Below are 26,158 nucleotides of genomic sequence, written 5' to 3' on the forward strand. Positions count from 1 at the left end.
ATATTTACATTTTAATATACAATGCTGAGCATAAATGAGCACACTCCCTTTTGAAAACGAATATTGGCAATATATTTTGATTGTATTTTAACAAAAGCAGTTTTATTATTAAAAGTTATATTCATTAAAATAAGCGTTTGCTCACCGAACATCTTTAGGAATAGAAAGATAATGCATTTTAAAACCGAAACATTGCAAAATAAATACAAAGTAGTTTCTATTAAATTTTAGATTTTTTTTCCCCAACTTATTAATTTGTGCATTAATTAACAGTTATTTGGGATTTTAATAAAATTTCACATTTTGACTAAATTTTGGATGAACACGTGCAGCCTTGATGAGCAGAATGTGCCTCTTTTCTGTAAACATTCAGCCAATGTATGTTTTCTTTCTCAGTGTTCAAAGTTCAGGGATTTTAGGGGTCGTGTGAATGTATATCTCAGTTTATTTACTTTTCTGTGAAAGGATCCGGATTATTTATTTATTCACATTTGTTTTTTATTTATTTGTATTTTTATTATTTTGTTAATTTTTTTATTATTATTGTTTAATTCTTGCCTAATTAAGTTAGTTGTTGTTGTTGTTGTTGTTGTTGTTGTGTTTTTTTTTTTTTTTTTTTTTTTTTTTTCTGAAGACTTTCCTAATTAAGCAAGTTAAGCCTCAATTAAACTAATAAAAGAGCAATTCAAATCTTACCTACTGGAAAATATTTATTTCATGTTGTTTTGTTTTTATCTGCAATATAAAAACACATGCATTTTCCAGTAGGTTAGATATGAACAATAATCTTTACTGAAGCCTCTCTACTTCATTCTCACACATCTGCCATGTTTGTAGTTTTCTTTTTTTTATTAAAAATAAATTATACACATCTGTAATTCTATTCAAATTAATGTACAATGTATTGTGGCCAATATTTGTAACTTTAATTATATTTATATATTTAACAGTATTTGTAACATACATTATGATTAGGGATAGTAATTATATTTTCAAATACCATTTTAGTGTCACCAGGAAAATTGTTTATTTAAGAAAAAATTATATATTAATGTTAAAATCATATTAATTTGTTGTTTAGGTTAGGTTCATGAGATGTTTTTTTTTGTTTGTTTATCATTTTTAAAGCATCTCTTAAATGATTGTAAATGTGAGGTCTGCATTGGAGACTGGCGTGCCGGTAAATGTCTCTGTTCGGCTACAGCTCAACCTCTTCTTAAAGAAAGTTTCAGGAATCTCGTAAGTAAAACACGACACACATCTGTAGGTTGATAAAAATGACATGAATGTTTAATGTGTGTTTGTCATTTTTTGTGTTACTAAAAGTGTCCAACAATGAAGATTAATAACTTTACACTGTTTTTATAAAATATTATTAAGAGTTTTTTTTTCTTTTTGCCATTTACACCATGCATAAAAAAAGAAAACCGTGACACAACGGTAGTTGGCGTTGGTCGTATTTTTTTTATTATGATATTTTTTGTTTGTTTTTTGTTTGTTATACGTTTTGTTTTTGTTAATTTATTTTTTTTTATTGTGATATTTTTATATTATTGCTTGTTTTTGGTTTGTTTTATTTATTTACAGCCCATTACGGTCACTGAGAACCACCAAAAATCTTTTTTTTTTTTTTTTTTCTCTCTCTCTTCATTACTGGAAATACCAAGTGTCGTTTCATTGTCTCTGGTTTTGTTCCTTGGCTAAAACGGTTATAAAAAATCAAGTTTGTTGTGACACCTCTATTAATTAATCTCCAACAAGTCTGACCTGTCATAGAGAGAAAAAATAAGCAGCACTGAAGAGGAGTGTCCAACAATGAAAATGCATCACTCACCTGCTGTTTGTACATCATTAAGAATTGTTTTTCTTCATTTTTCCTGTCACAACATTGCATGTAAGGTACAATTCTGAAAATAAGTCAATAAATAAAGAGTGAAAGAACTGATAAAGTTAGTTTTACCCCTTATATTTTCTCAAACATCAGACTTCAAACTACACAAGTAAATTTAATTTCTCAACTATATTAGAGGAATGCCTTAAATAATGATGTTTACCAAAGAAAAGCCTTGTTTGAGCTCCGGTCGCTCTCTCCTGCTTTTGTGAAATGTTTGATTCTGTCTCTCACTCGCTCCTGTTGCTGTATTTTGCTTATTTCAGAGAAACGGGCAATATAGCGGAGGTGGTGATGCCCATGCTGTGGTTTGAAGAGGTGAGCTGAAACTAAACATTGCAAGATAAACATACACCCTTGCAACAGAAGTTTTCAGGTGTTAACTGATTATGACATGCAATGAACATTTGCTATTTCAGCGAGAGACTTATTCATTTATTTTTTTAATGAAAGCACATGTTTCTATCATTTGTGATATTAAAATGATTTAAGGAAGTAAACTAATTATGGTTATTTGATGAATGGTTAATTTGAAGCAATGTATGCAGGGGCGTAGCAACCGGGGGGACGGGGCGGATCCGTCCCCCTCACTTTTATAGACGGACCATTTAGAAACTGGTGATTAATAATTCCCCCCCACTTTTAAAATGTCCGCTACGCCCCTGAATGTATGTGCTGATTTCAGTTTTAAGAAGTTTTTAATTTCACTTTTAATGCTGAAATCTGACTTTTCACAACTTCGGTTATTATAAAAGGTTTCCTTTAAATAAGAAATAGCTTTTTTGCAAACAAAATAAATGAATATATCCATGTCAAAAGTGGGAAGTAACCATAACTTTTCAAAGATAACCTGTATCTTTCCAAAATTAATATAATTATACATAATGCACTGTGAAAAATACAAAATAATAACTTTCATCTGCTGTGAGCAGCTATTTCATATGTGATAACTGAATCAAAAACTAACCAAAGGTTTAACCAAACATCAGTCAATTTCTGATGTTTGACACAATCTACATTGTCAACGTGCTGTAGAAATAATAAAGATTTATTGAATAAAATATTTAAATGTGTTCTATTGCTTGGACTTAAATTTATTTATACAATCTATTTTCTACATTTTCTTTATAAATACTCTTTTTTTACAATGTGATTATTTTTTATTTTGACATTAATTCGATTTTCTATTTTTGTTTTTACTTTTTTGTATTTTATCTATTTATTTTATTAAAGGGCACCTATGGTAAAAAAATCTACTTTAAGCTGTTTGGACAGACATATGTGCATGTATGGTGTATAGACTGTCATATTGGGGTGATATAAACACACCCAGTGCTTTTTTTTTCAATTTAACAACTTTACGTAGGAGAGCGGTCCCCCCGCCCACCAATATTGATTGACAGGCGCATCATCATATCCTCAGTTTGTTGATTCACGTCCGCCATTTTCAGCGTGAGTCGAAGCGATATCACTAAAGGAACACGCTAGCTCTATTTTTAGATGCAAGGCTCATTGGGCTCAACACAAGAGCAATATTCTCCACATTATCGCTCTAATCGGAATTATTGGTTGTATCTTTAGGTAGGTTTGCAAACATGTGTACTTCTCATTGAGTCTACCTTATACTTCAGTCGTTTGCATTTCTCGCGATCCCAGAAGCTCCCTGTGATCTTAACTAGGTGCTGCTGTACCTGACGCTGCGCCATGCATTTTAGAATACTAAACATCGGTTTCTATCAGGGTACACTCAAGTCGACGGCTGGGCGCTGCGGACCGCTGCAGAAGCCTATGTTTAGAACTCAATGCGTGGCACAACGATTCGGGACCCTTCATGTTTCTGCCGCGCCACAGAGTGTCTGGTGTGCCGTGTCGCGGCTTCGAGCGGCGCATCCGGTGCCTCAGTCAAAGTTAATTCAGTGTGCGTGGTTATTAGTTTCTGTGTACAAGCTCGGCACTTGAAACTAGCACACAGTTGGCTGTAAAACTGTACAAAGACACAAATGATTTTGTACTCTCTGCTTGGTCTGTGTCCGAGTCGTACATGTACGACTGAATGCGGATCCTCTCACTCCTCCTCCGTCTGCCTGTCAGACTCTGTTGCAAACACAGAGTGGGTGAGCTTATGGCCCCGCCCCCTTGTTACGTTGGCGGGAAGCCGAAACTAATTTACATGTGAAGCAGCACACCCCTAAATCAGTGAGCTGTGGACACGCCCCCAACATGACACTTTTTAACACATTATAATAAATAAATCTGAATTGTGTTTTAAACTGAACCTAAACTGGCACTCTCAGAAGAACCAGAATATTAATATTAAATCATAAAAAAGAGGTAAACTATGTGCCCTTTAAGTTTATTTACTTCAATCATGACGAGACATTAGATTTACACCTAATTAATATTAGTATTTTCTTGTTTACGACTGTGAAGCTGCTCAATAATTAAATGCATTGAAGAAAACCCCATTATACAGAAGTGTCTGAATTGAGTTTTTCTGTGTTTGTCAGAGCGGCTACATCGACGGGCCCGTCCTGCACACGTTTCGCACCAATCTGGTGGTTCTACCGCAGGTCATGGAGTACATGCAGTACATCTTCATCGCTCTCGGCCTCGCTGCCATCCTGACCGCTGTCATATTATTCATCACCGATAAGGTACGAGACTTTTATAAGCATGATCAGTGTTTTACTAATAACCTTTCCTCCAGAGAGCGCTTCACAACTATGTTTTGGTGTTTTAGCAGGTAAGGTTTGGTTCATAGGTAAACTCATGAAATATGCTCATTTTACACTCCCATACACTGGAAATAATATCTGCAAATTAGCAGTTGTGTGTATTTTGTGTATTCATGTTTTTATTTATGCTTTGAATTGCATTATAGTAGTTTGATCTTTCATTAAAGCAACTGTTAAGCTTAAAGCTGAAAAGAGTGACTTATTGTCATGTGTAATAGTTTGCAGTGCTATACTGTCTGCGTTGGTGTTGTATATTACGCTACAGAAGCCTTGTAATAAGCTGCCAGTAAACTTTCTATTATTCTTCTGACTTATTTCTCCTAGATATTTTTTATACATTATCATCTCCAACTATTAAAATGCCAGCAAGTCACTTTGTTAAACTGTAGAGTTTGTTAACTACCTGTTGACAGAGCAGAGATCAACATCCCATAATGCAATTCACAACCGTAAATAAACCCAAAATTTGGAAACTGTTCATTAACAGATATTTTTCTTTAGTCTGGAGTTAAACTGAGTTTTACCACTTTTTTTTTTTAATCCATTCAGCCGATCTCTGAATCTTACAGGAGCATTTTTAGCTTAGCTTAGCATAGATCATTGAATCGGATTAGACCATTAGCATCTCACTCAAAATGGCCAAAGAGTTTGATCATTTTAATATTGTAAGAGGACCTATCATGTAATGAACACTTTTATAGGAGGTTTTGTAGGGATAATTTACAGTTTGAACCCAAAGAATGAGCAGTCTGTCAGATAAAGAAGAGCAGGAGTCAGAGACTCAAAGTTTACTGAAGATAGTTTAACATAAGAAGCTAGCTTCAACACTCGCAGTAAGTTCCTAGGCCGCTCTACTTGGTAACAATTATACTCTGTACACAAGACCAGAAAGGGTGTTATTCAGGTAACAGGTTCTGATTGGTCAAAACAAAGGTAGACTATTTTAAATATGTACGTCAATGCGGGGTTGTATCTGAATCCCAGATAGGGATGGCGACAAGAGGCTTGGGTCAAGTCGCCCGTAGAGAATTAAGAGCTGGTCTCAGACCTGTAGAACTGGCCCATTGGATGCATATACACACGCAAGAGACAATCTGTTATAAAAACCCAAGGTTGTTTCTTCGTACTCTCAGTACAGTAGTCTCAGTAGTCTTATCAAACTAGTTCAAAACTGGTATAAACAGCACTCAGACTGCTGTATTCTTACTACACAAAGTCTATCTTGAATTAAAATGAAAATCACTTTAAACTGAATATTCACAATAATAATAATATCAAGACCGCTTTAGACAGTATTAACACATAATATACAAATAGGAAAACAGTTGAACAGTTGTTTTCAATCCTCCAGGCCTTCAGTTCCATTCGAGGTCTCCATGACCTCTGACCTAGTTTGGTGGTTAAAATAGACAGACAAAGAGACAGGCAGATGCACTGAACATTCTTTTATTATATTGAACAGTGTGTTAACTTTCATTAGTCAATCATTTCAAGATTAAATACTGATTCAAATAATCATATTAATAAAGTAATAAGAAAAAGGATGAACGTGGATCCATGCTGGGACTGATTGGAAGGCAGAAATCTGAATCCATCAGTTTAAACACAGTTGTCTGTGTAAGCAGTGTGTGAATATATCCAGCCTCTAATGGTAAACATTAACTCCTACTTTTATTTTTTTATAATCAAACTTTGTAGCGTGCTGCTTTTCCCTTAAACCAGGAGCTAAAACTCAAATGGGGAATCCGTGAATCAGCCATATACCCCTGCCTTTTTGCAGTGTTTCATACCGTTCCATGCCTGGCGTGCTTGGCTTCACGTCCATTATTATACGTGCCATATATCCGGTAGACTCTGTAATCTCGGTGTCAAAGTCGCCAACCAAATCATACACTGTAAATAAAATAAATTTATTAAAAAATAAATCCTGGTTGCCTTACATTTTTAAGCTGGATCAAATTAACCTTATGAGTCCATTGAACTTATGTTAAACTGACTTAATAAGTTTCACAAGCTGTTTTAAGTTAGAACATGAATAACTTGGTCTAAGAACTTATAATGAACTAAACACATGCTGTCAGGACTAATTGATCATAATTTTTACAGTATACAGTGCATATCGAATGAATGATTTCCACATATAAACATACTAGAGCTCGCAGTAAACACACTCTGTCTTTGCAAAGCACCAATTTTTACTCCCGTTAAAGATCATAATAATTGGACACTAATTGGACTCCAACAACAGTACGAGTTTTTGTTTAGGCCTTTCAATTACTAAAGGTTTGCCAAGACGTTTGCCCTTCATGTCAAGTTTTGAATCACCTAGACAGATTTTGGCCTTTATAACTAATCCATCAGTACCAACGGTAATCTCTTTTACTCTGCCCAATCTTCATGGGTTTCTTGGCAAATCATCATCTTTCACTTTAACAATATCACCACTCTGAATATTTAGGAACGTGCCATTTGATAAATTCCATGTTAACCAATTGCTTTAGGTAATTTCATGGGTTTCATGGTGGCGCAGTGGGTGGCACGATCGCCTTACAGCAAGAAAGTCACTGGTTTGAGCTTCGGCTGTGTCAGTTGGTGTTCCTGTGTGGCGTTTGCATGTTCTCCCCGTGTTCACGTGGGTTTCCTCCGGTGCTCCTGTGTCCCCCACAGTCCAAACACATGCTGTACAGGTGAATTGGGTAGGCTAAATTGTCTGTTGTGTGTATGGGTGTTTCCCAATAATGGGTTGCAGCTGGAAGGGCATCCGCTGCGTAAAACATATGCTGGATAAGTTGGCAGTTCATTCCGCTGTGGTGACCCCGGATTAATAAAGGGACTAAGCTGAAATGAAAATGAATGAATGTTTTATTAAAGTAACGGCACACTTTAATTTACAAAATAAACGTGATTTAACACGAAAGGTTTAATAAATGCACAATATGCACAGAATACGCGTGCCTAGTTTAACAAGAACTAATGTCAAAAGTTAATTGATAATTCAGAATATGAAGGGTACAGAAGATATAAATGTGCTTTATTTAGTTTGATGGTTTTTCCCTATTTCTCTGGTACACAATAGTTGCACTCAGACACAAACTATCCCGGCAGAACTTATGGAGTCCCTAAGAAGTCATGGTGGTGGAAATAAATATGTGAGGGGGGGAAAAAGGAAAAAATAAAATTATTTAGCAAATATTATGAATTTTCTTGCAAAATCTGAGCTTGGCAAAAAAATGTTTGTTTGACTGGAACACACAAAATAAATGTTTTGGAGCCGCAGCAGAGATGCTAATGGTCTAATCCGATTCAATGATCTATGCTAAGCTAAAAGTGCTCCTGCTAGACCCAGGGATCGACTGAATGGCTTCAAACATGGTGAAACTCAACTGGTGAACTGTAGGAAAGTGTAAAATTAGCATTTTCCACAAAAGGGTCCTTTTTAAGATCCTGAAAGCACCTTTAACGTTACTTTATCACTCATTTTAACACTCTGCATGGGACTCGTTGGCTTGCATTCAAACGTTTCCATGATTTGTTTTACAGAAAGTCTGGAAAAAGTCATCACGTTCTCTCACACAAGCGGTCAGCACCAGTTTATGCATGCATATCCAAAAAACAAAGACAAGTGCAATCAAACGTATTTTGTGTGTGTGCAGTTGAAGATTAGCATTTGCCCTCCTTTGAAATATTAAATTATTTCTCTCATATTTCTGTGCTGTTTAATAGATTTTTTCCAACACATTTTTAAATAACTCCTTACTTATAACTGATCATGATGACAGTAAATAATATCTGACTAGATATTCTTCAAGACACTTCTATTCAGCTTAAAGTGACATTTAAAGGCTTAATTAGGCAAGTCATTTAAGTGTTTTAGGTTGTTGGACTGTTGTTAGGATGTTCTTCAGTTGCTGACGATTCATGTTTTTTTGTTGTTTATGCAACTGTTAGCTTGTTCTGCAGTTGTGCAATAATTAGCATGATAAATAAAGAATAATGAGCTACCAGAATAACAGTATAATCTGAATAACTTTGAAAAATGTTGTTGATCTGTTAAACAGCACTTGGGAAATACTTTGAATTATTAATATTTCATAGGATAATGAATAATTTTGTCTTTGACTGCATATTTGTGTTCAAATCACTTAACTTAAATTACTATTATTAATGGTGTCATTTAAATAAGCTGAGATTATTCTTAACCCTCATAGTGCATTCAGCATGGCTTTTTTATAATACAAAATATTCCAAATAAATGTTACATCCATTTTAACTTTTAATATGAATCCTTTACCTTTAGTGTCAATAAGACTTATCTAAAAATACAAATTTATACTAAAAACTAAACTTTTTAAACTAAACTGAATTTTGTTAAGCATGTATATGTTTATGACATGGTTTGTTAATGCATATATACAGTGTTGTAATTTATTTATTTTAGGCAAGTAGATTTTATGTGTATGTAGGATTAAAACTTTTACTTTTTCAGCAATCATGAGTTATAAATTATAAATCATCTAATTAAATTCCATTAATTCCAGTTGGGTTAAAATTAAGTTGCATACAGTCACTTTTTTTTATCGTTATGATTTATTATTATTTTTTTATTAATTTATTGTATTAAATTTTATTAGATTGTAGTAAATGTCATAGTGAAATCGTGATTATTATTATTATTATTATTATTATGTAATTATTATTATTATTATTATTATGTAATTGTTATTATTATTATTATTATTATTATATTATTATTATATTATTATTATTATTATTATTATTATTATTATGTAATTGTTATTTTATTATGTATTTTTTTATTATTATTATGTATTTATGTTGTTGTTATTATTGTTATTATTATTATTATTATTATTGTTATTATGTATTATTATTATTATATTATTATTATATTATTATTATTATGTATTTATTATAATGTATTTTATTTATTTAATTTTTTTTTTTTTCAATTTTAATTAACTTTATTTTTATTTAAATGTTTTTGTGGTTTTATTTATTAATTTTGTAATTTTTTTTATATTTTAATAAATCATGGTAAATGTCATGTCTTAACACTTTTTTTATTATTATTTTCAGATTTAATTAAATTGTAAATATATAAATGTATATTTTCCTTTTAATGAAGTTTATTACCAAAAATACAATTTGCTTTTATTAATGACCAAATATTAAGCCGTCCACAAAAAAACGATCATAATTTGAATGCATTGTGTTAAATCAACATTTAATGATGCTTTAAAAAAAACTAAATTTCCTTTCAGAATGAGATGATCCTACACAAATTTTAATCTCATTGCATATCTTTGTTTTATTGTAAAATAAAGTGCATATAAATCAACTATGAAAGCATGAGATTCACCAGCACATTCATCATCCTGCATGTTCAACTGAATCATTGCCTTGAGTCCTGCATGTTTGTGATATCTCGAGTCGCTTTTGTGTCCAATAATCACGTCCGCTGGCTCCCAAATTCCCTGTGACCGGCCGCCTGACGCTCAATGAGCTCTGGTTATTCTTTTAGGACAACGTAAACCATTCAAAACAGCATCCGGCCAATGAGACGCAGGCTGAGAAATATAACCAGAGCGACACAGGTGGGTTTTTTTTCAGCTCGGATGCGCCTCTTTAGCTCCTCTTCTGCAGACGGACACCTTCTGAAACATTGCATTTCACTCATTTTCATCCGGTGTTTCTGGCATCTGTTTGCATCTTTTCTCAGTTTTTGCATGCACACACAGTTGCACAGCTGCACCGCAGGATATTTGTGGGTTTATTGGTGCATCAGAGCAGGAGCTGAATGTTTAAGTGTGATTTCAAAGCACAGCATTTTGCCGAAAGGAAATTATTGCATTCTTTTTATATTTTATTCATGTCTTTTACAAATGCTTTCAATAAAATGCCATTTTGCAAGACCGCATATGAGAGGACACAAATTTTATTAAGCTTGGCTGAACTTGGAGTTTTATTTTATTTATTTATTTATATTAGATGTGTACTTTTTGTACTTCTGTTTTTTTTTTTTTTTTTTTTTGCATTTTGATTTTTATTTATTTATTAATATTGGATTAGTACTTTGTTCTGTTTTTGTTGTATTTTAATTATTTTATGTTTGTATTTACTCTTTTTTTTGTATTTTATTTATTTGCTTTTTTTTATATTGGATGCGTAATTTTGTTTGTTTTTGTTGCATTTTATTTTCAATTATGCATTTTAGTAATTGGTTGCGTACTTGTCGTTCTTTTTTTAAAAAAATTTTTATTTTTTTGTATTTTGATTTTATTTTATTATTTATTCATATTGGATGCGTACTTCGTCCTTTTTTTTTTGTTTATTTATTTATTTATGTTGAATATGTACTTCGTCCTTCTGTTTTTTTTTTTTTTTGTTTTGTTTTGTAATTTTTATTTATTTTTTCATATTGGATGCATTTGTCCTTCTGTTTCCTTTTTGTTTAATTTTTATTTATTTTATTTATTTATTTATTCATAGGATGCGTACTTCCTTTTTTTTGTAATTTATTCGTGTTGAATATGTACTTTGTCCTTCTGTTTTTTTTTCTTATTTATATTGGATACTTTGTACTTTTTTGTAACTTACTTGTTTATTCATTTATATTGGATGCGTACTTTGTCCTTCTGTTTTTTTTATTTTATTTATATTGGATACATTGTCCTTTTTTGTATTTTCCTTTTACCAATTGGATGTGTCCTTTTTTTTTTTTTTGTTTATTTATTTTAATTTATTTCAATATTTATTTATTCATATTGGATGCGTTTTGTTTTTTCTCCTTTCCAATTGTATTAAATTTAATAAGCAGAGTTCTTGCCTAAACTTAACTTTAACCTTAATTTAGAATGCATATTTTGTTTTATTTTCTATTTGTGCCCCCATCCAATTATACTTTGTGTTTTTGCACAAAGATTTGCATATCAGATTTTTTTTTAACTAACATTTAGTTACATATTAGATTTTTTTTTCTTTCTTTTTTTTTTTTTTTTAAAGAGTTAACTCTTATTTAATAAACATAAGCTAGAAATAGGTTTAGTTTAGAGGTTATGGCAACATTATTATTAACCATTATTAATAAATAATTCTGTTTAGTATATAAACCTTTTATTTAAATTGATTTTTTTTTTTTTTTTTTGTAATTTTGTGCATGTTTTAAATATAGAAAATAAATTAAGATTGATAAATTATGATTTGAAGATTGTGCCATCATTTGGCTTTTGTTTTTAGTTATATTTTATTGAATACTAAACCATAATAGTTTAAATGAATATAAGTGCATTAAGCAGTTTTTACACAAGTGGATTTTTATTTTGATTTTGTTTAAACGAGCATTAAAGCAGTAGTTTATTAAATATATACATTTACATTGTTTATTTATTGTTCATGTACCTATTGAAAGGTTTTGATTACACTTACTATTCTACTTTAGGTGTGCTAATTCTGATTTATTTTAAATGCACATGTCTCTGAAAATCACAAATTTTAAAGTTCATACCAACATTTTGAACTTGTGTATGTATGTTTTATTTACAAACTAGTAAAGTGGCACTCATGGTTTGTTTATTGTTTATTTATTTATATTTTCAGACATTCTTGAATGATTTAGTGCAGGCAGTTGTTTGGGGGAACTTTTCATTTAGTTATTGATTTATTTTTTTGGCTTTCCACTAACATGTTTTTCTTTTTCAATGGCAGGTAAAAAGTAAAACGAGTGGTCCGTCCAGCACAGATGTGGATCCATCCAGCACAACCAGTGAAAAAACCCCATTACTGCAGTCACCAACCAGCTGAATCATCATCCACATTCACAATATTTAAAAGTTCCACAAATAAAGCTTATTTTATTATAACGAGCTGTGGATGATTGGACTGGATCCAGTACAGATGATGGATTATAAACTCTTGTGTGTTAGTGGTTGGGTTTTCCATGGAGTCAGCATTACATTTAGCATTGGAAAAACTGAGCATCTGTGTTATGGTCTGGGTGAAGATAGATTTTTATTTTAAAATGAAAATACTTGAATAAATATACAAGATCGTGAAATTGTGCACACTAAATTTAACGGTCTAAAGACTCCAATTTTCTACATGAAAACAAGAACTGTATTTGAAACTATCCTGTAATAACCTTTAATCTTTCTATTGTAAAAAAAGGAAGTGCCTTGAACATTTTCTGACAATATCATGCTATTATTAACTATCCTGTCAAAACAGAAAAACATGCTGAGCATGCATATTTCTCAATACTCTGAATACATGTGTTGATAATCAGTTTTAAAGACTCTCAGAGGATGTAAAATGTTGTTAAATGTCCATGTGTTTGCATTTTTCTGGATGTTGTGTAAAATGAAATCGGTTTATTTGTAATTTGATGCTTTATGAAAGTTTCATGTCAGATGTTGTGTGAAACCTATTATTGGACAAATGACTAAAACAAACATGAGCCATATGAGCCAAACTTTTTTTTAATCATCACTCCTAAATGGCGCTTTTGATTGTGTATAAAAAGAGTTTATAACTGTTTTTATTAAATTTTATTATGTCACTACTGAATAAAATTACGTTTCACATCAAAATCGGATATAAATGTGAAACAAAATAAGCACATTTTCAAACTCGTTATTGCTGAAAGCCTGACTCAATGATTGTGGAGAACATTTGTCTAAGATTAATACAAAGCAAACAAAACTATAGTAATTTGTACTACTATACAGAGAAAAGTCATTCGCCTATCTGAGGTGTTTTGTTTTGCCGCCATTTTCATCGGCAGTTTTGTTTTGCCGCGCAAGATGGCGGCAGCGAGTAGCAGTGGAAGCGGTGTTGGAAGGCAAACCGTTTTGGATTTGAAGGTAAATGTTTGCTCGTTTTGTTTGTTATTAAGCAGCCAGATTTCCTTTATTTGATCTCAATGTTTGGTGCAGAGTACGGTGGTGTTGAGGAGATGTGTCTCGGTAAACATTTCATCGTGTTAACAAAAAGGAGGCCCTGGCGTGAGTTTTTATCTTATAAATACACATTTTAACTTAATTAATGTTTTGTTCAGATTGTCACAGGCCAGGCAACTGTTTTGTAGCATGTTTTCAGAATTAACCTTACATTTCCCTTGAACTCGTGAATTTTGTAAATAATATTGGATCATATCTAGACATGATACACTGTGAGGCCTGTGATATGATCAGACTTCCACCTTCAGTCCAGGCTGGTTTGTATTATGAGTTTTAAAGATTATTGGACCTTCTAGCCCTAAAATGTTCAGGTTTTTCAGTTTTTCTACTGTAAAACATGTAGTGTGCCTATAAACAGAAATATTTAATAATAAATTAAACATAATTCCCTGCTGAAAAAAGCAGCTTAAACCAGCCTAGGCTGGTTGGCTGGTTTTAGAGGGGTTTTGGCAATTCTTAGTTGGTCAGGCTGGAAAATGACCAGCTTGACCAGCCTAGCTAGGCTGGGAGCCCAGCCAAAACCAGCTATATCCAGCTTAAACCAGGCTGGTCAAGCTGGTTTTAGGAAGTCATTTTCCAGCCTGACCAGCTAAGACCAGGCTGGAAATGGCTAAAAACCAGCCTGGAAATGGCCGAAACCCCGTTATAATGTGATTATCAGACTATAAGGAGAGTTTATTTGTTAATATCTCAATCATCACTGCATTGCATTTTGTTTTAAAGCTACAGAGCTTTAGGAGATACAGAGTAAACTGATATTTCTGTTAGACTTTTATGATCTTATTGATTTACATTGCAAAGTATTACCATTTTTATCTTGCTTTTTGCCATATATACAGTGACAAACTGCAAGCTTTGGATGTTTGTATCTGAGCAATTCCAGTGTAATTGATGTGACATTTGCAGTAAAATCTTGTTAATGTTAACATTATATTGAAACATCAATCTAAAAACATGTTTTATATTTTAAATGAGGAAAATAAACATGCGTTATGTGACCTAAAAAGTGCGAGTTTACAGTAGGGCTGCACAATATATAGTTTCAGCATTGATATAGCAATGTGAACATTCGCAATAGACACATCGCAGGATCTGAAATGTGGAGTCAGGATAGTCACAGGAGCCACAGTTGGAAAAAAAACTGATTCATTGCTACACTTTGCTGTAACTCCACAAATTTACAAAAATGGCATCATTTGCATATATTTTTAAGGTCTCAGACTGTCAATGCAGTTCAGGCACAATAATTTATTATGTTTGTAACTTAAATAAAGATTATTGAAGTTTATAAAGTGTTATTTTACATTTGATAGTTTAATGTATGTATCTGAATACTTCTGGACTCCCAGAAAACTAAGCACTGTTTATTTTATTTGTATGCTACTGTATTTATTAAAGCTTGTGGTTGGTTTATTATATTTTATTTAGATGTACAAGAGAAATATCCCAATCAATCTAAAATTACACATTATTTCCAAATAGAGCCATTCAACTCATCTGGTGAAATTATACTCAATATTGCAATATGTATTGCAGAAAAATAAAATATCACAATGTCAGGTTTTCCCAATATCATGCAGCCCTAGTTTACAGTATACCACATACTTTGTAGAAATTCTGTGAATTAAACTGCACAATCCAAAAGAAACAATGCTAATCTATTTTTTTTTTCTCTTAACTTGTCAAGGTTGACATTTGCATGGATTGCTCATCTTCTGAATGCAAATTTTGGTCACACTTTATTTTGATGGTGAGTTTTTTTTAATTTAAGTTACATTGCATCTATATGCCATCTAATTCTGATTAGAAGTAGACTGTTAGGTTGGGGTTAGGGTTAGTGTAAGTCGACATGTACTTGCAAAGTCTCTTATAGTCAGTTAAATGTCTGTTGAAGGAGCAGAATCAGCAGATATTAAGCAGACAGTCTACTAATACTCAAATAGACCATCAAAATAAAGTGTTACCAAATTTTGTCACTGTTTTGGAGCACACTGGACTATAGATATCCTAATTAACATGCTGATATTAACATCTAAAAAATGTTTTAATTTCACAGGACCTTTAACTTTTAATCAGTGCAACAACTCCTTAAGGGGGGGCTGTCTCTGTGTTTCTTTAACCACAATCCTGTCCTGCATCTGAAATATAGTGTATGGACACTGCAGTGAATCATATCACAAATGTTTGATTCAGCAAATCCCAATGAATGTTTCTGAATTTCTTTTTTCTGTTGAACACCAAACAAGATATTCTGATGACTGATGGAAATAAAGCTAATCGCTGTGTTTCCATCCAAAGATGTTCATTAAAATTATGTGCAAAATTGGAATCCATTGTTCGCTGTTTGTGTAGATTTTTTCCTTATCATTTATCCCTCGTAACTGTGTGCACCATTTTTTATGCACATTTTTAAAACTTTAGGTGCATGTTGGTGTTTCCATTAAAGATTTATTTAATGCCATTGTTCATAAAAATAGGTGAATGGAAACTTCAACATTGGGATGTGAAAATAAGATATAGAAAGAGCAATCATTACAATCAACTCAAAGTGTTTTCAAGCGAAAAAAAACAACTATAATTGTCTCGAACAACTCATCATTATATCATATTTGAAAGCATGGGCGCCCCCTAGTGTTTTGGAAGAATTATGCGTATAGGGACTTCACTGTCTACATCAGTGGTGGTCAAACTTTATATGAAGGGCCAAACACCAAACTTGATTGAGGCTAGAGGGCCGAAGGTAAATATAGTTGCCATAGGTAATTTCCTTTATTTATTTATCAATATTTAAAAAATAACTAGAAAACATTAACTAAATTAAGCAATACAGCAGACATAGTTTTACGTTTTATACTGAGCTTATTAGTAAAAACATAAGCAATCTCATTTATAACAGGATGGAGTTACACAAGTTTTTGCCTTGATTTGCTCTCTGATGTCTTCCGCATAGTCCTCGATCAGTCGAGTTGACATCAGACGGGAAGGTGGGCCAAATTAAGTCAACTTTGGCCCTACTTTTGGTGTCTCTGGTCTAAATATTACAGCTGCTTATAATAGTATAAAAGATTAATAATGTGGGAAAATATTTAAACAGGATGAAGGCAGGATAGAATGGTAAAATAAGGGAGAATCTCAGAAAAAACTTGAGGGATGCAGGTACACTGAAATAAATGATTCATTATATTTACAGTAAACAATTTTAAGTGGTTGCAAACAATTGTATGGGCTGAATTTAAACAGTAAATTAGATTGAACATTACTAAATTGAATTTGTTTACATTCATACATTGTTTTATTTATTTGACATAGACGTCACAAATGCATTTAAGTGTTTAAGCAGACTTGCTAATTTTCAACACCTGTTCAAGTGAGGTTTGACATGAAAATGAAAATAAAGTAGATGCTTCTACACAACATTATAATTGTAATTATAAATATATTTCTAAGGTATGTGTAAAGTTTTTTTATTTACTTTTTTAGGATATCAAAAATATCAAAAGATGCAGTTTTAGATTGTAAAGAAATCAGTGTTTTTGAAACTAATGAAGACAGCAGAAGTCAATGATTCAGTTGAATTATCTAGCCTGACATGTTTACTGGAACAAAATATTATAAATCTTTCACAAAATAAAATCTATTGTTTTTTGTTTACCCAGACATTTAAAAAGAATATATTTTAGAGCAGTGATCATAATACCATGAAACCGTGATATTTTTATCCAAGGTTATCATGCTGTCAGAATCTTATACCGACCCATGCCTACACTGCACTCTCAGAAATAAAGGTACGCGAGCTGTCACTGGGGTGGTAGCTTTTCAAAAGGTACAGATTTGTACTTGAAGGGTCCATATTGGTACCTCAAAAGTATATATTAGTACCTACAAATTTTAAGAGGAACACTTTTGTACTTTTTAGTTACTAATATGTACCATTGAGGTATTAATATTGACGTTTTAGGTACAAATTTCTACCTTTTGAAAAGGTACCACACTAGTGACAGCCCTCGTACCTTTATTTCTGAGAGTGTGTGGTATAAGACAGTCACCATTAGCAGTTGCTCATGTGACTCTGTGAGAGGATTGATTCCTACTAATTACATCAGAAAACAGTATAGAAACAGGATTATTTAAACGTTTAAAAACCAATTATAGATAATTAAATGTAATAAAACTATTAAAGCTAAAAAGGCTATGGTTACATAAAACCTCCCAATGATGCCATCGCATAGGCCAGTGGTTCTCAAACTGTGGTACGCTAGCTTCCTTCTAGTTGTACGCAGAGGAATTAAATATGTCATATGTACAAGCTACATATATTTCAAAATTGAATTAAAAATGATTTATATATGAATATGATGACATATAGCTTATATTTCTGAGGTCCAGGCAACATTTCCAGGTGTTGATGAATTGGCTACTATATTTTAATACTTTACTTTTAAGTGCAGCAGTTGATGTTATTTGTACTTTTTAAGAACTGTAGCCTACCATTTTAAACTTTTAAAAGCACTTTTTAATTCAAATGTTGACATTAATATTTATTTATTGGTGTGTTTGTAATGAAGGTTAATGTAGGTTAATGGAGAGAGCATTTTTTTCTGAGGTGGTACTTGGAGAAAAAGGTTTGAGAACCACTGGTATAGGCTTTAAATCCATACTTTTAATTGCTTGTTTATATATCGAGTCAATAGGCTTCAATGTGGTTAGAGAGGCTCGTGACCATTATATAATGCAGTATGACAAGTGTGAGAATATCATTGTGTGCATGTATAATTTTGCAGTTTGACATGTTAAAAATCTTCTAATAAAACAAAAACAATTTAGATTTGGCTTGACCGTCTTACACATATTTGCAACCACTTAATTAAAAAAAATTATGAAATCCATTTACATTTTTTTTCAACATATGGGAATCCTAGCTATTCACATGATCCATAATAGGAATAAAAGTACTATGTAAGTCAAGGCACTTTTTCCCAGCATTCTTCAGGATATGTTCCTTTGTGTTCAGCAGAAGAAAGAAACTCAAACTGGTTTGAACAGTTGAAGTAAATAATGACAGAATGTTCATTTATGTGTGAACTGTCCCTTTAAGAAACAGGCAGAACAACAGCACAGATTTTAGGACCCAGAGCTGAATGCAAAGAGAAAACATGCTTCACATATCTGATGAGCTCCTCTGGGTTCTGGCCAGTCCATAGATTTCACTCTATTTGTGGATGCAGTTGTTAGTGTCCATTAGACGGGACGCATGCGGTATTTATAAGTTTGTGTTTGTTAACACCGGAGAAAAAAATGCTGGCTTCCTTCATGTTGTCCCAACTTAATTGCTTTTACAAATTTAAGTAGATTGAACTGTTCAGATTGACTCCCCTTTGGTTATGTTGGTGCTGTTTTTGCCCCATTGACTTCCACTATAATCACATTTATTGAATGCAAAGCCATGACAGCAGATCATCATGTGTTCTTGATTATTGCTGGTTTTCCCTGTTGGAAATAGGTACAGTGTGTCATTTGTACTGATGATCATTGTTTGGCAGCATTAACCATTTAGATCGGCCTGTACTAAAGAGTTTCTGTCTTTTTATATGGAGTTCAGTGGCATAAAACAGCAGATTATAGTGTGTGCAGAAATACACTTGGGCTTTATCATACACATGGTGCAATAAGGTGCAAGATGTGTTTGGCGTGATTTGTTGCTATTTTCAGACCTGCGAAACTGTTTTCACGTTTTGTGCCACGTGGTTTAAATGACAAATCCATTTGCGCCGTTTTGTGGACTCATGGGTGTGCTGGTCTATAAAGGAGGTGTGTTAAGGTGCATTGTTGGCGCGCTGGTATTTTGCGGAACTGAAATAGACCACACCATTGACCAACTAAAAGCTGCTCTAAAGTCCAGCAGAGTGCGTTAGTTTTATTTACTTGTGTAAATGTGTGTAAATTCATATTTATTCAGTTTTTAAATTAATGTCAGTACTATTATTGACTAATATGAAAATATTTATATGATTTATTTACAATATAGTTTGTACAGTCATATTTTCTGTCTTTTAGTAGAGATATTATATGAGAGACTTGCTTTGTTTACCAAATAAAGTGGATCTAATTGGATTTGCATTGTAAACAAATGATGTTGAACAGATTCAGGACATTTTCACAGTATGTCTGATAATATTTTTTCTTCTGGAGAAAGTCTTATTTGTTTGATTTCAGCTAGAATAAAAGCAGTTTTTAATTTTTTAAAGCCATTTTAAGGTCAACATTATTAGCCCCTTTAAGCTCTATTTTTTTGATAGTCTATAGAACAAACCATCATTATACAATAACTTGCCTAATTCCCCTAACCTGCCTAGTTAACCTAATTAACCTAGTTAAGCCTTCAAATGTCACTTTAAGCTGTATAGAAGTGTCTTGAAGAATATCTAGTCTAATATTATTTACTGTCATCATGACAAAGATAAAATAAATCCGTTATTAGAGATGAGTTATTAAAACTGATTAGAAATGTGTTGAAGAAATCTGCTCTCCGTTAATTGAGGAAAAAAATAAACAGGGAGGCTAATAATTCTGACTTCAACTGTATATATTGGTTTTAATAAACACAAGTTTAGATTTGTCCACCTGTGGGGTTTTGGAGACGTCTGCATCACCATATGGGGTATAAGAACAGGACGTGTGTTTGGATATAACTCCCCACCCCGTTATTATTGTTCATTTATTCATTTGCTGGAAATCAGAACTGAATTTAGAAATAGTTTTGACACAAATCTTTGTGCTTAACAAAGGAAATTAAATAAGGATGTCTTCAGAGGGATGAGTTTTCACCTTTTCTTTACTCTACGAAAGTAAAGGGTAAAAGTAAAGAGAAAGTAAAGAGGCTGAATGGAGGAGGCTCACTCTTTATTCTCGCGCTGCAGATGCTCTGTTTAACTGTTTTCTCTCTAGTGAAGTGTTCAGTTTTTACACTTACAAAGTCCGCCATGTAAATAGCAAATCCACCATAGCGCGACGCTACTTACTCTTAAAGGGGATGAGAGACGAGACTCTGATTGGTTTAATGCACGTTATACTCAAAACACACCCAGAACTCAGTAAGAGAATCCATCCTTAAAATAGCAAAAGTGGATTCAGACTCTCCCTTTTGCACCATGAGCTTTAAACTTTGCACCTGAACCGTTAAAATAGAGCCCATACTGTGTTCTGAGAGCTGAGGGGCTTATTTTGAGTTTCTCAGACAAATCAAGATAACAGCACAAAGGTCTCTCTCTCTCTCTCTCTCACACACACACACACACACACACACAAACTCTTCATATAAAACCAGAAACCTAAGCTTATTTTGCACTGTAACTGATAATCAACAGTAGAAATGACACAGTTTACCTCTTCCCAACAGGTAAAAACCAGCAACAATCAAGAATGCATGATAATATGCTGTCATGGCTTTGCAATCAAAATTGTCGTTTATAATGGAAGTCAAGAACAGCACCAACATCACCAAAGAAGAGTCAATCTGCTCAGAGTGTATTATTGAGTTTCAGTCCATCTTAAATCGTAATCGTAAATCGTAAATCGTAAATCCAGTGACTAATTTCTTTCAGTGTAGCACAGATCGTCTGAACACCAGTTATGTGCACAAGGCCTCAGAGATTGCTCCTCTCGCAGTGTTGTTTGTGTGTTTACGTGTGTGTGTGTGTGTGTGTGTGTGATGTTGTTTGTCCGGAGTGAGTCTGATGGACATTCAAAGCAGGGTTCAGGTCGTCCCTTCAAGAAACATCAAACCGGGCTGTAATTACGTCTCAAACTTTGATGTGTGGAGCACAAACATAACCCGAGTCTGTGTGTGACATTATAGCACAGCACAGACACTGAATATTAACACTGATGCAGAATATGAGGATGTGTGAAGCTGGCAACATTTTACAAAGGTGTTTAATGTTTCCAGAATATTTAATATTCTTATAATGCTCTTAATGTGTTACCTGCGTCTGATAGGAACGATGTTTGGATTGCTTTAAGAAACGTCTTAAGACTCGTTTATTTCACTAAAGCGTTTGATTTGTCTTCTATCACTGTCATTTTTATGCAGTTGGAAATTTTGTTTATAGAAATGGCACAGCATGATCTGGCTAGCAATTATTTAATCATCGGTGACTAATTAAAAGGACTCTGATTTACTGCAGCATTTATATGCTCAACAGAAATTTAAGTCATTTGCTTTATGTACTTTTTAAAAATGCTGGGTTGTTTTAACCCAACACTGGGTCAAATATCAACAAACCCAAGCACTTTTCAATTCAATTCAATTCCCCTTTATTTGTATAGCGCTTATACAATATAGATTGTGTCAAAGCAGCTTCACATAAAAGGTCACAGTAAATAGGAACAGTGTAGTTCAGTTTGTAGTGTTTAAGTTCAGTTCAGTTGAGCTCAGTTCAGTGTGGTTTAATAATCACTACTGAGAGTCCAAATACTGAAGAGCAAATCCAACGATGTGCAGCTCTACAGATCCTGAACCATGCAAGCCAGTGGCGACAGCGGAGAGGGAAAAAAACTTCACTAAAGGCGGAAGTGAAGAAAAAAAACCTTGAGAGAAACCAGGCTCAGTTGGGCACGACCATTTTAATTTCTCCGCTGGCCAAACGTCTTGTGCAGAGCTGCAGTCTCAGTGGCGGAGGCTGGAAGCTGGCCTCAGCGAAGACTCGTCTGTCTCTGGAGCGTCATAGGAATCAGTCTCATGTTCTCCACTCCTCCATGACCACCACAGTAGCTGCTCAGGATACGGCCTGGTCCAGGATATAAAAACCTTGGGATCATCTCGTCGTTGGTCTTGGATCGAATCAGTGGCTCTGTATAGTCTGAGGGCCTCGGGAAGAGTATCCCCAGGTGGAAATGGAGAATAAAGAAAATAATTAGCGTAGCTGCTGTTCACAGTGTATATCAACAAGATGCATAACCTGTGTGGAAGCCCCCAAGTGGTGCACTAAGTAAGCACTGAGTTGTATTATTATTTTTAAAGGACATTTTTAAACTAGCTGTTAGATTTGTCAATATTTGATCCAATGTTGGGTTAAAACAATGCAGCATTTTTAGTATGTACACTCTAGAAAATTCTGGGTCAAAATGCTGGGTCAAATATGGACAAACTCAACCATTTGGTAAAAAAATTGTCATTTTAAATTTAATTAAAAAATTGTACCCAGTGGTTGTGTTTGTCTAAATTTGACCCAATACTTGGTTAAAACAACCCAGCATTTTAAACTTTAGAAACTTTGGGGTGGAATATGGACAAACTCAATCATTTGGTTAAAACATTGTCTACTAAATTTAATTTAAAAAGTAACCTAACTGTTGTGCTTGTCAAAATTTGACTCAGCGCTTGGTTAAAACATCCTAGCATTTTTAGTGTGTACACTCTAGAAAATTCTTGCTCAAATATGAGTCAAAATGCTGGGTCAAATATTGACAAACTCAACCATGTGGTTAAGAAGTGTAATTTAAATTTAACTAAAGTTAACACAATGGCTGTGTTTGTCCACATTTGAGCCAATTTTGGGTTAAAACAACCCAGCATTTTTCATGTGTACACTCTAGAAACGTTTGAGTTAAATATGGGTAAAAATTCTGGGTCAATAATGCACAAACTCAACTATTTTATTAAAAATTGTCATTTAAATTTAATTGAAAAATGTGTGTTTGTCCATATTTGACCAAACGTTGGGTTAAAACAAACCAGCATTTTAGCATGTGCACGCTAGAAAATGCTGGGTCTGATGTGAGCAAACTCAATTATTTTGTAAAAAAAAGTGTAATTGAAATTTAATTGAAATATTTAACCCAGTGGTTTTGTTTGTCTATATTTGACCCAACACTTGGTTAAAACAACCGAGCATTTTAAACTTGTACACTCCATAAAATTCTATGTCAAATATAGATAAAAATGCTGGGTCAAATATGGACAAACTCAACCATTTGGTTAAAAAGTACCTTTTAAATTTAATTAAAAATTTTTTTAACTCAATGTCTGTGTTTGTCCATATTAGGCTCAGTTTTGGGCTAAAGCATCCCAGCAATTTTAGCATGTACACTAGAAAATTCTGAGTAAACATGAGTCAAAATGCTGGGTCAAATATTGACAAACTCAACCGTTTGGTTACTGCATCATTTAAATTTAATAAAAAAAAATATTAACCCAATGGTTGTGTTTGTTTATATTTTACCCAAGTTTGTGTTAAAACAACCCAGCATTTTATTGTACACTAGAAAATTCTCGTTCAAATACTGGTCAGAATGCCAAGTCAATAATGGACAAGATCAACCATTCAGTTAAAAATGATCATTTGTCCATATTTGACCTAACATTTTGACTTCTATTTGACCCAGAAATAAAATGTTCAGTGTACATGCTAAAAATGCTGGGTTGTTGTAACCCAACATTGAGTCAAATATGTTTAAACACAGTCATTGGCATTTAAAAAAAACAACATTTCTGTTAATTGTGTGTTATTTCTGAAGTGTTGTGAGAGTTTGTATTGACTTTATATTTGCTTTTGTTCTGATGGTTTGGTGCGACTCTACATATATTCCATATATTGAAGCTTGCATGTTTTATTTATTTATTTATTTATTTATTTGGGGTTTATTTGACAGGAACAAATGTACATTATTAATACAAAAATGTACAAAGTTTAATTAGCCTTAAGAAAACATGATTAATCAATACATAATAAATAATATATACAAGCTTCAATATATATATATATATATATATATATATATATATATATATATACACACACACACACACACACACAGTTGAAGTCAGAATTATTAAGTCAGAATTATTAGCTCCCGTTTATTTTTTCCCCAATTTCTGTTTAATGGAAATAAGTATTTTTTTTCAGCACATTTCTAATCATAATAGTTTAATAACTAATTTCTTATTTATTTTCTCTTTGCCATGATGACAGTAAATAATATTTTATTATTAGACTAGATATTCTTCAAGACACTAGTATTCAGCTTAAAGTGACATTTAAAGGCTTAACTAGGGTAATTAGGTTAACTAGGCAGGTTAGGGTAATTAGGCAAGTTATTGTATAATGATGGATTGTTCTGTAGACTATCAGGAAAAAATAGAGCTTAAAGGGACAAACAATTTTGACCTTAAAATGGCTTTTAAAACAATTAAAAACTGCTTTTATTCTAGCTGAAATAAAACAAATAAGACTTTTTCCGGAAGAAAAAATATTATCAGACATACTGTGAATATTTCCTTGCTCTGTTTAACATCATTTGGGAAATATTTAAAAAATAAACAAAAAATCAAAGGGGGGCTAATAATTCTGACTTCGACTGTATATATAAACTCAACACTCCTTCAAATGAACAGTCCACTAAAAATATTACACCTAAAACTGTCAGACAAAATAATAAATAAGTATCAATATACAGGCAAAGACAATATAAGAGAAGCACCATAATTAATATTACATCTATTGAAGTGTTAATGGGGAATATATGCGAACATTATTGATGGATCAGTTTGATGGAGGTGAGCTCGATTTATTCATCCCAGTATTGATTATTGAGATGTGTTTCAAGCGACACACAAATCTAACAAACACATGTATTAGTTTTATAGCAGAACACAAGCTGAACATTTAGTCATTTCAAAATAATGTTTGAGTTGTTGTTTTTGTTTTTATTATTATTTATTTATTAATTATTTACCTCTGTTATTATTTTATTAAATTTTTATTTTTATTTCAAGAAAGGATTGTAATAATATTGTCTATTTGTTTTTCCTTTTATTGTAGTAATACTTTTGTAATTGTTGTTATGTCTTTTATTTATTAATTTTATTGTCAGCGCCTGATTTATTTCAAGTAAGAAAGCATTTTCCCCCATGGTGGTAATGTTGTCATTTTAAAAATAATATCTGATAAATTTTAGTTTCATTTTTTTGTATTTATTTTTTATTTTAGTCAATGTTTGATTTTATTTTTAGAAAGCATTTTTACCCTATAATAATGTTGACATTTTAAAAACAATATTTGACTAATTTTGTTTTAAGTTGGCGGTTCATTCTGTTGTGGCAACCCTGGATTAATAAAGTGACGAAAATAAAATTAATAAAATTTTAATAAAAACTTTATTAATTTATTAATTTAAAATTAATAAATTAATAAAGTCGAAAATAAAATAAAGGAATGAATAATTTAGTTTTTTTGCCATTCATATTTTTAAATGAGTTTTTTTAACCTTTGATTTATTTCAGGGCAGCACGGTGGCGCAGCGGGTAGCACAATCACCTCACACCAAGAAGGTCGCTGGTTCAAGCCTCGGTTAGGTCAGTTGGTGTTTCTGTGTGGAGTTTGCATGTTCTCCCTGCGTTTGTGTGGGCTTCCTCCGGGTGCTCCGGTATCCCACACAGTCCAAAGACATGTGGTATAGGGGAATTGGGTAAGCTAAATTGTCTGTAGTGAGTGTGAATGAGTGTGTATGGAGGTTTCCCAGTGATGGGTTGCAGCTGGAAGAGCATCCGCCGCATAAAA

General features: G+C 32.8%; 1 protein-coding gene across 3 annotated transcripts in view; it reads left to right on the plus strand.

Annotated features, from left to right (window-relative positions):
• Positions 1-13,258, plus strand: part of scarb1 (scavenger receptor class B, member 1) — a 40,297-nt gene extending 27,039 nt beyond the window's left edge. Inside the window, exons 9-14 of one of the 3 annotated variants that reach the window (XM_056466587.1) lie at positions 1,165-1,239; positions 2,158-2,209; positions 4,399-4,545; positions 8,167-8,205; positions 10,169-10,241; positions 12,352-12,506. In XM_056466587.1, coding sequence (XP_056322562.1) covers positions 1,165-1,239; positions 2,158-2,209; positions 4,399-4,545; positions 8,167-8,205; positions 10,169-10,241; positions 12,352-12,362 — 397 coding nt within the window. In that variant the 3' untranslated portion in view covers positions 12,363-12,506. Of the gene's footprint in view, positions 1-1,164; positions 1,240-2,157; positions 2,210-4,398; positions 4,546-8,166; positions 8,206-10,168; positions 10,242-12,351 lie in introns of all 3 variants that reach the window. The other 2 variants (XM_056466589.1, XM_056466588.1) reach the window with 2 other exon arrangements.
• Positions 13,259-26,158: the final 12,900 nt, after the last annotated feature.

This window comes from Danio aesculapii, chromosome 10 (genome assembly GCF_903798145.1).
Source record: "Danio aesculapii chromosome 10, fDanAes4.1, whole genome shotgun sequence".
NCBI lineage: Eukaryota > Metazoa > Chordata > Actinopteri > Cypriniformes > Danionidae > Danio > Danio aesculapii.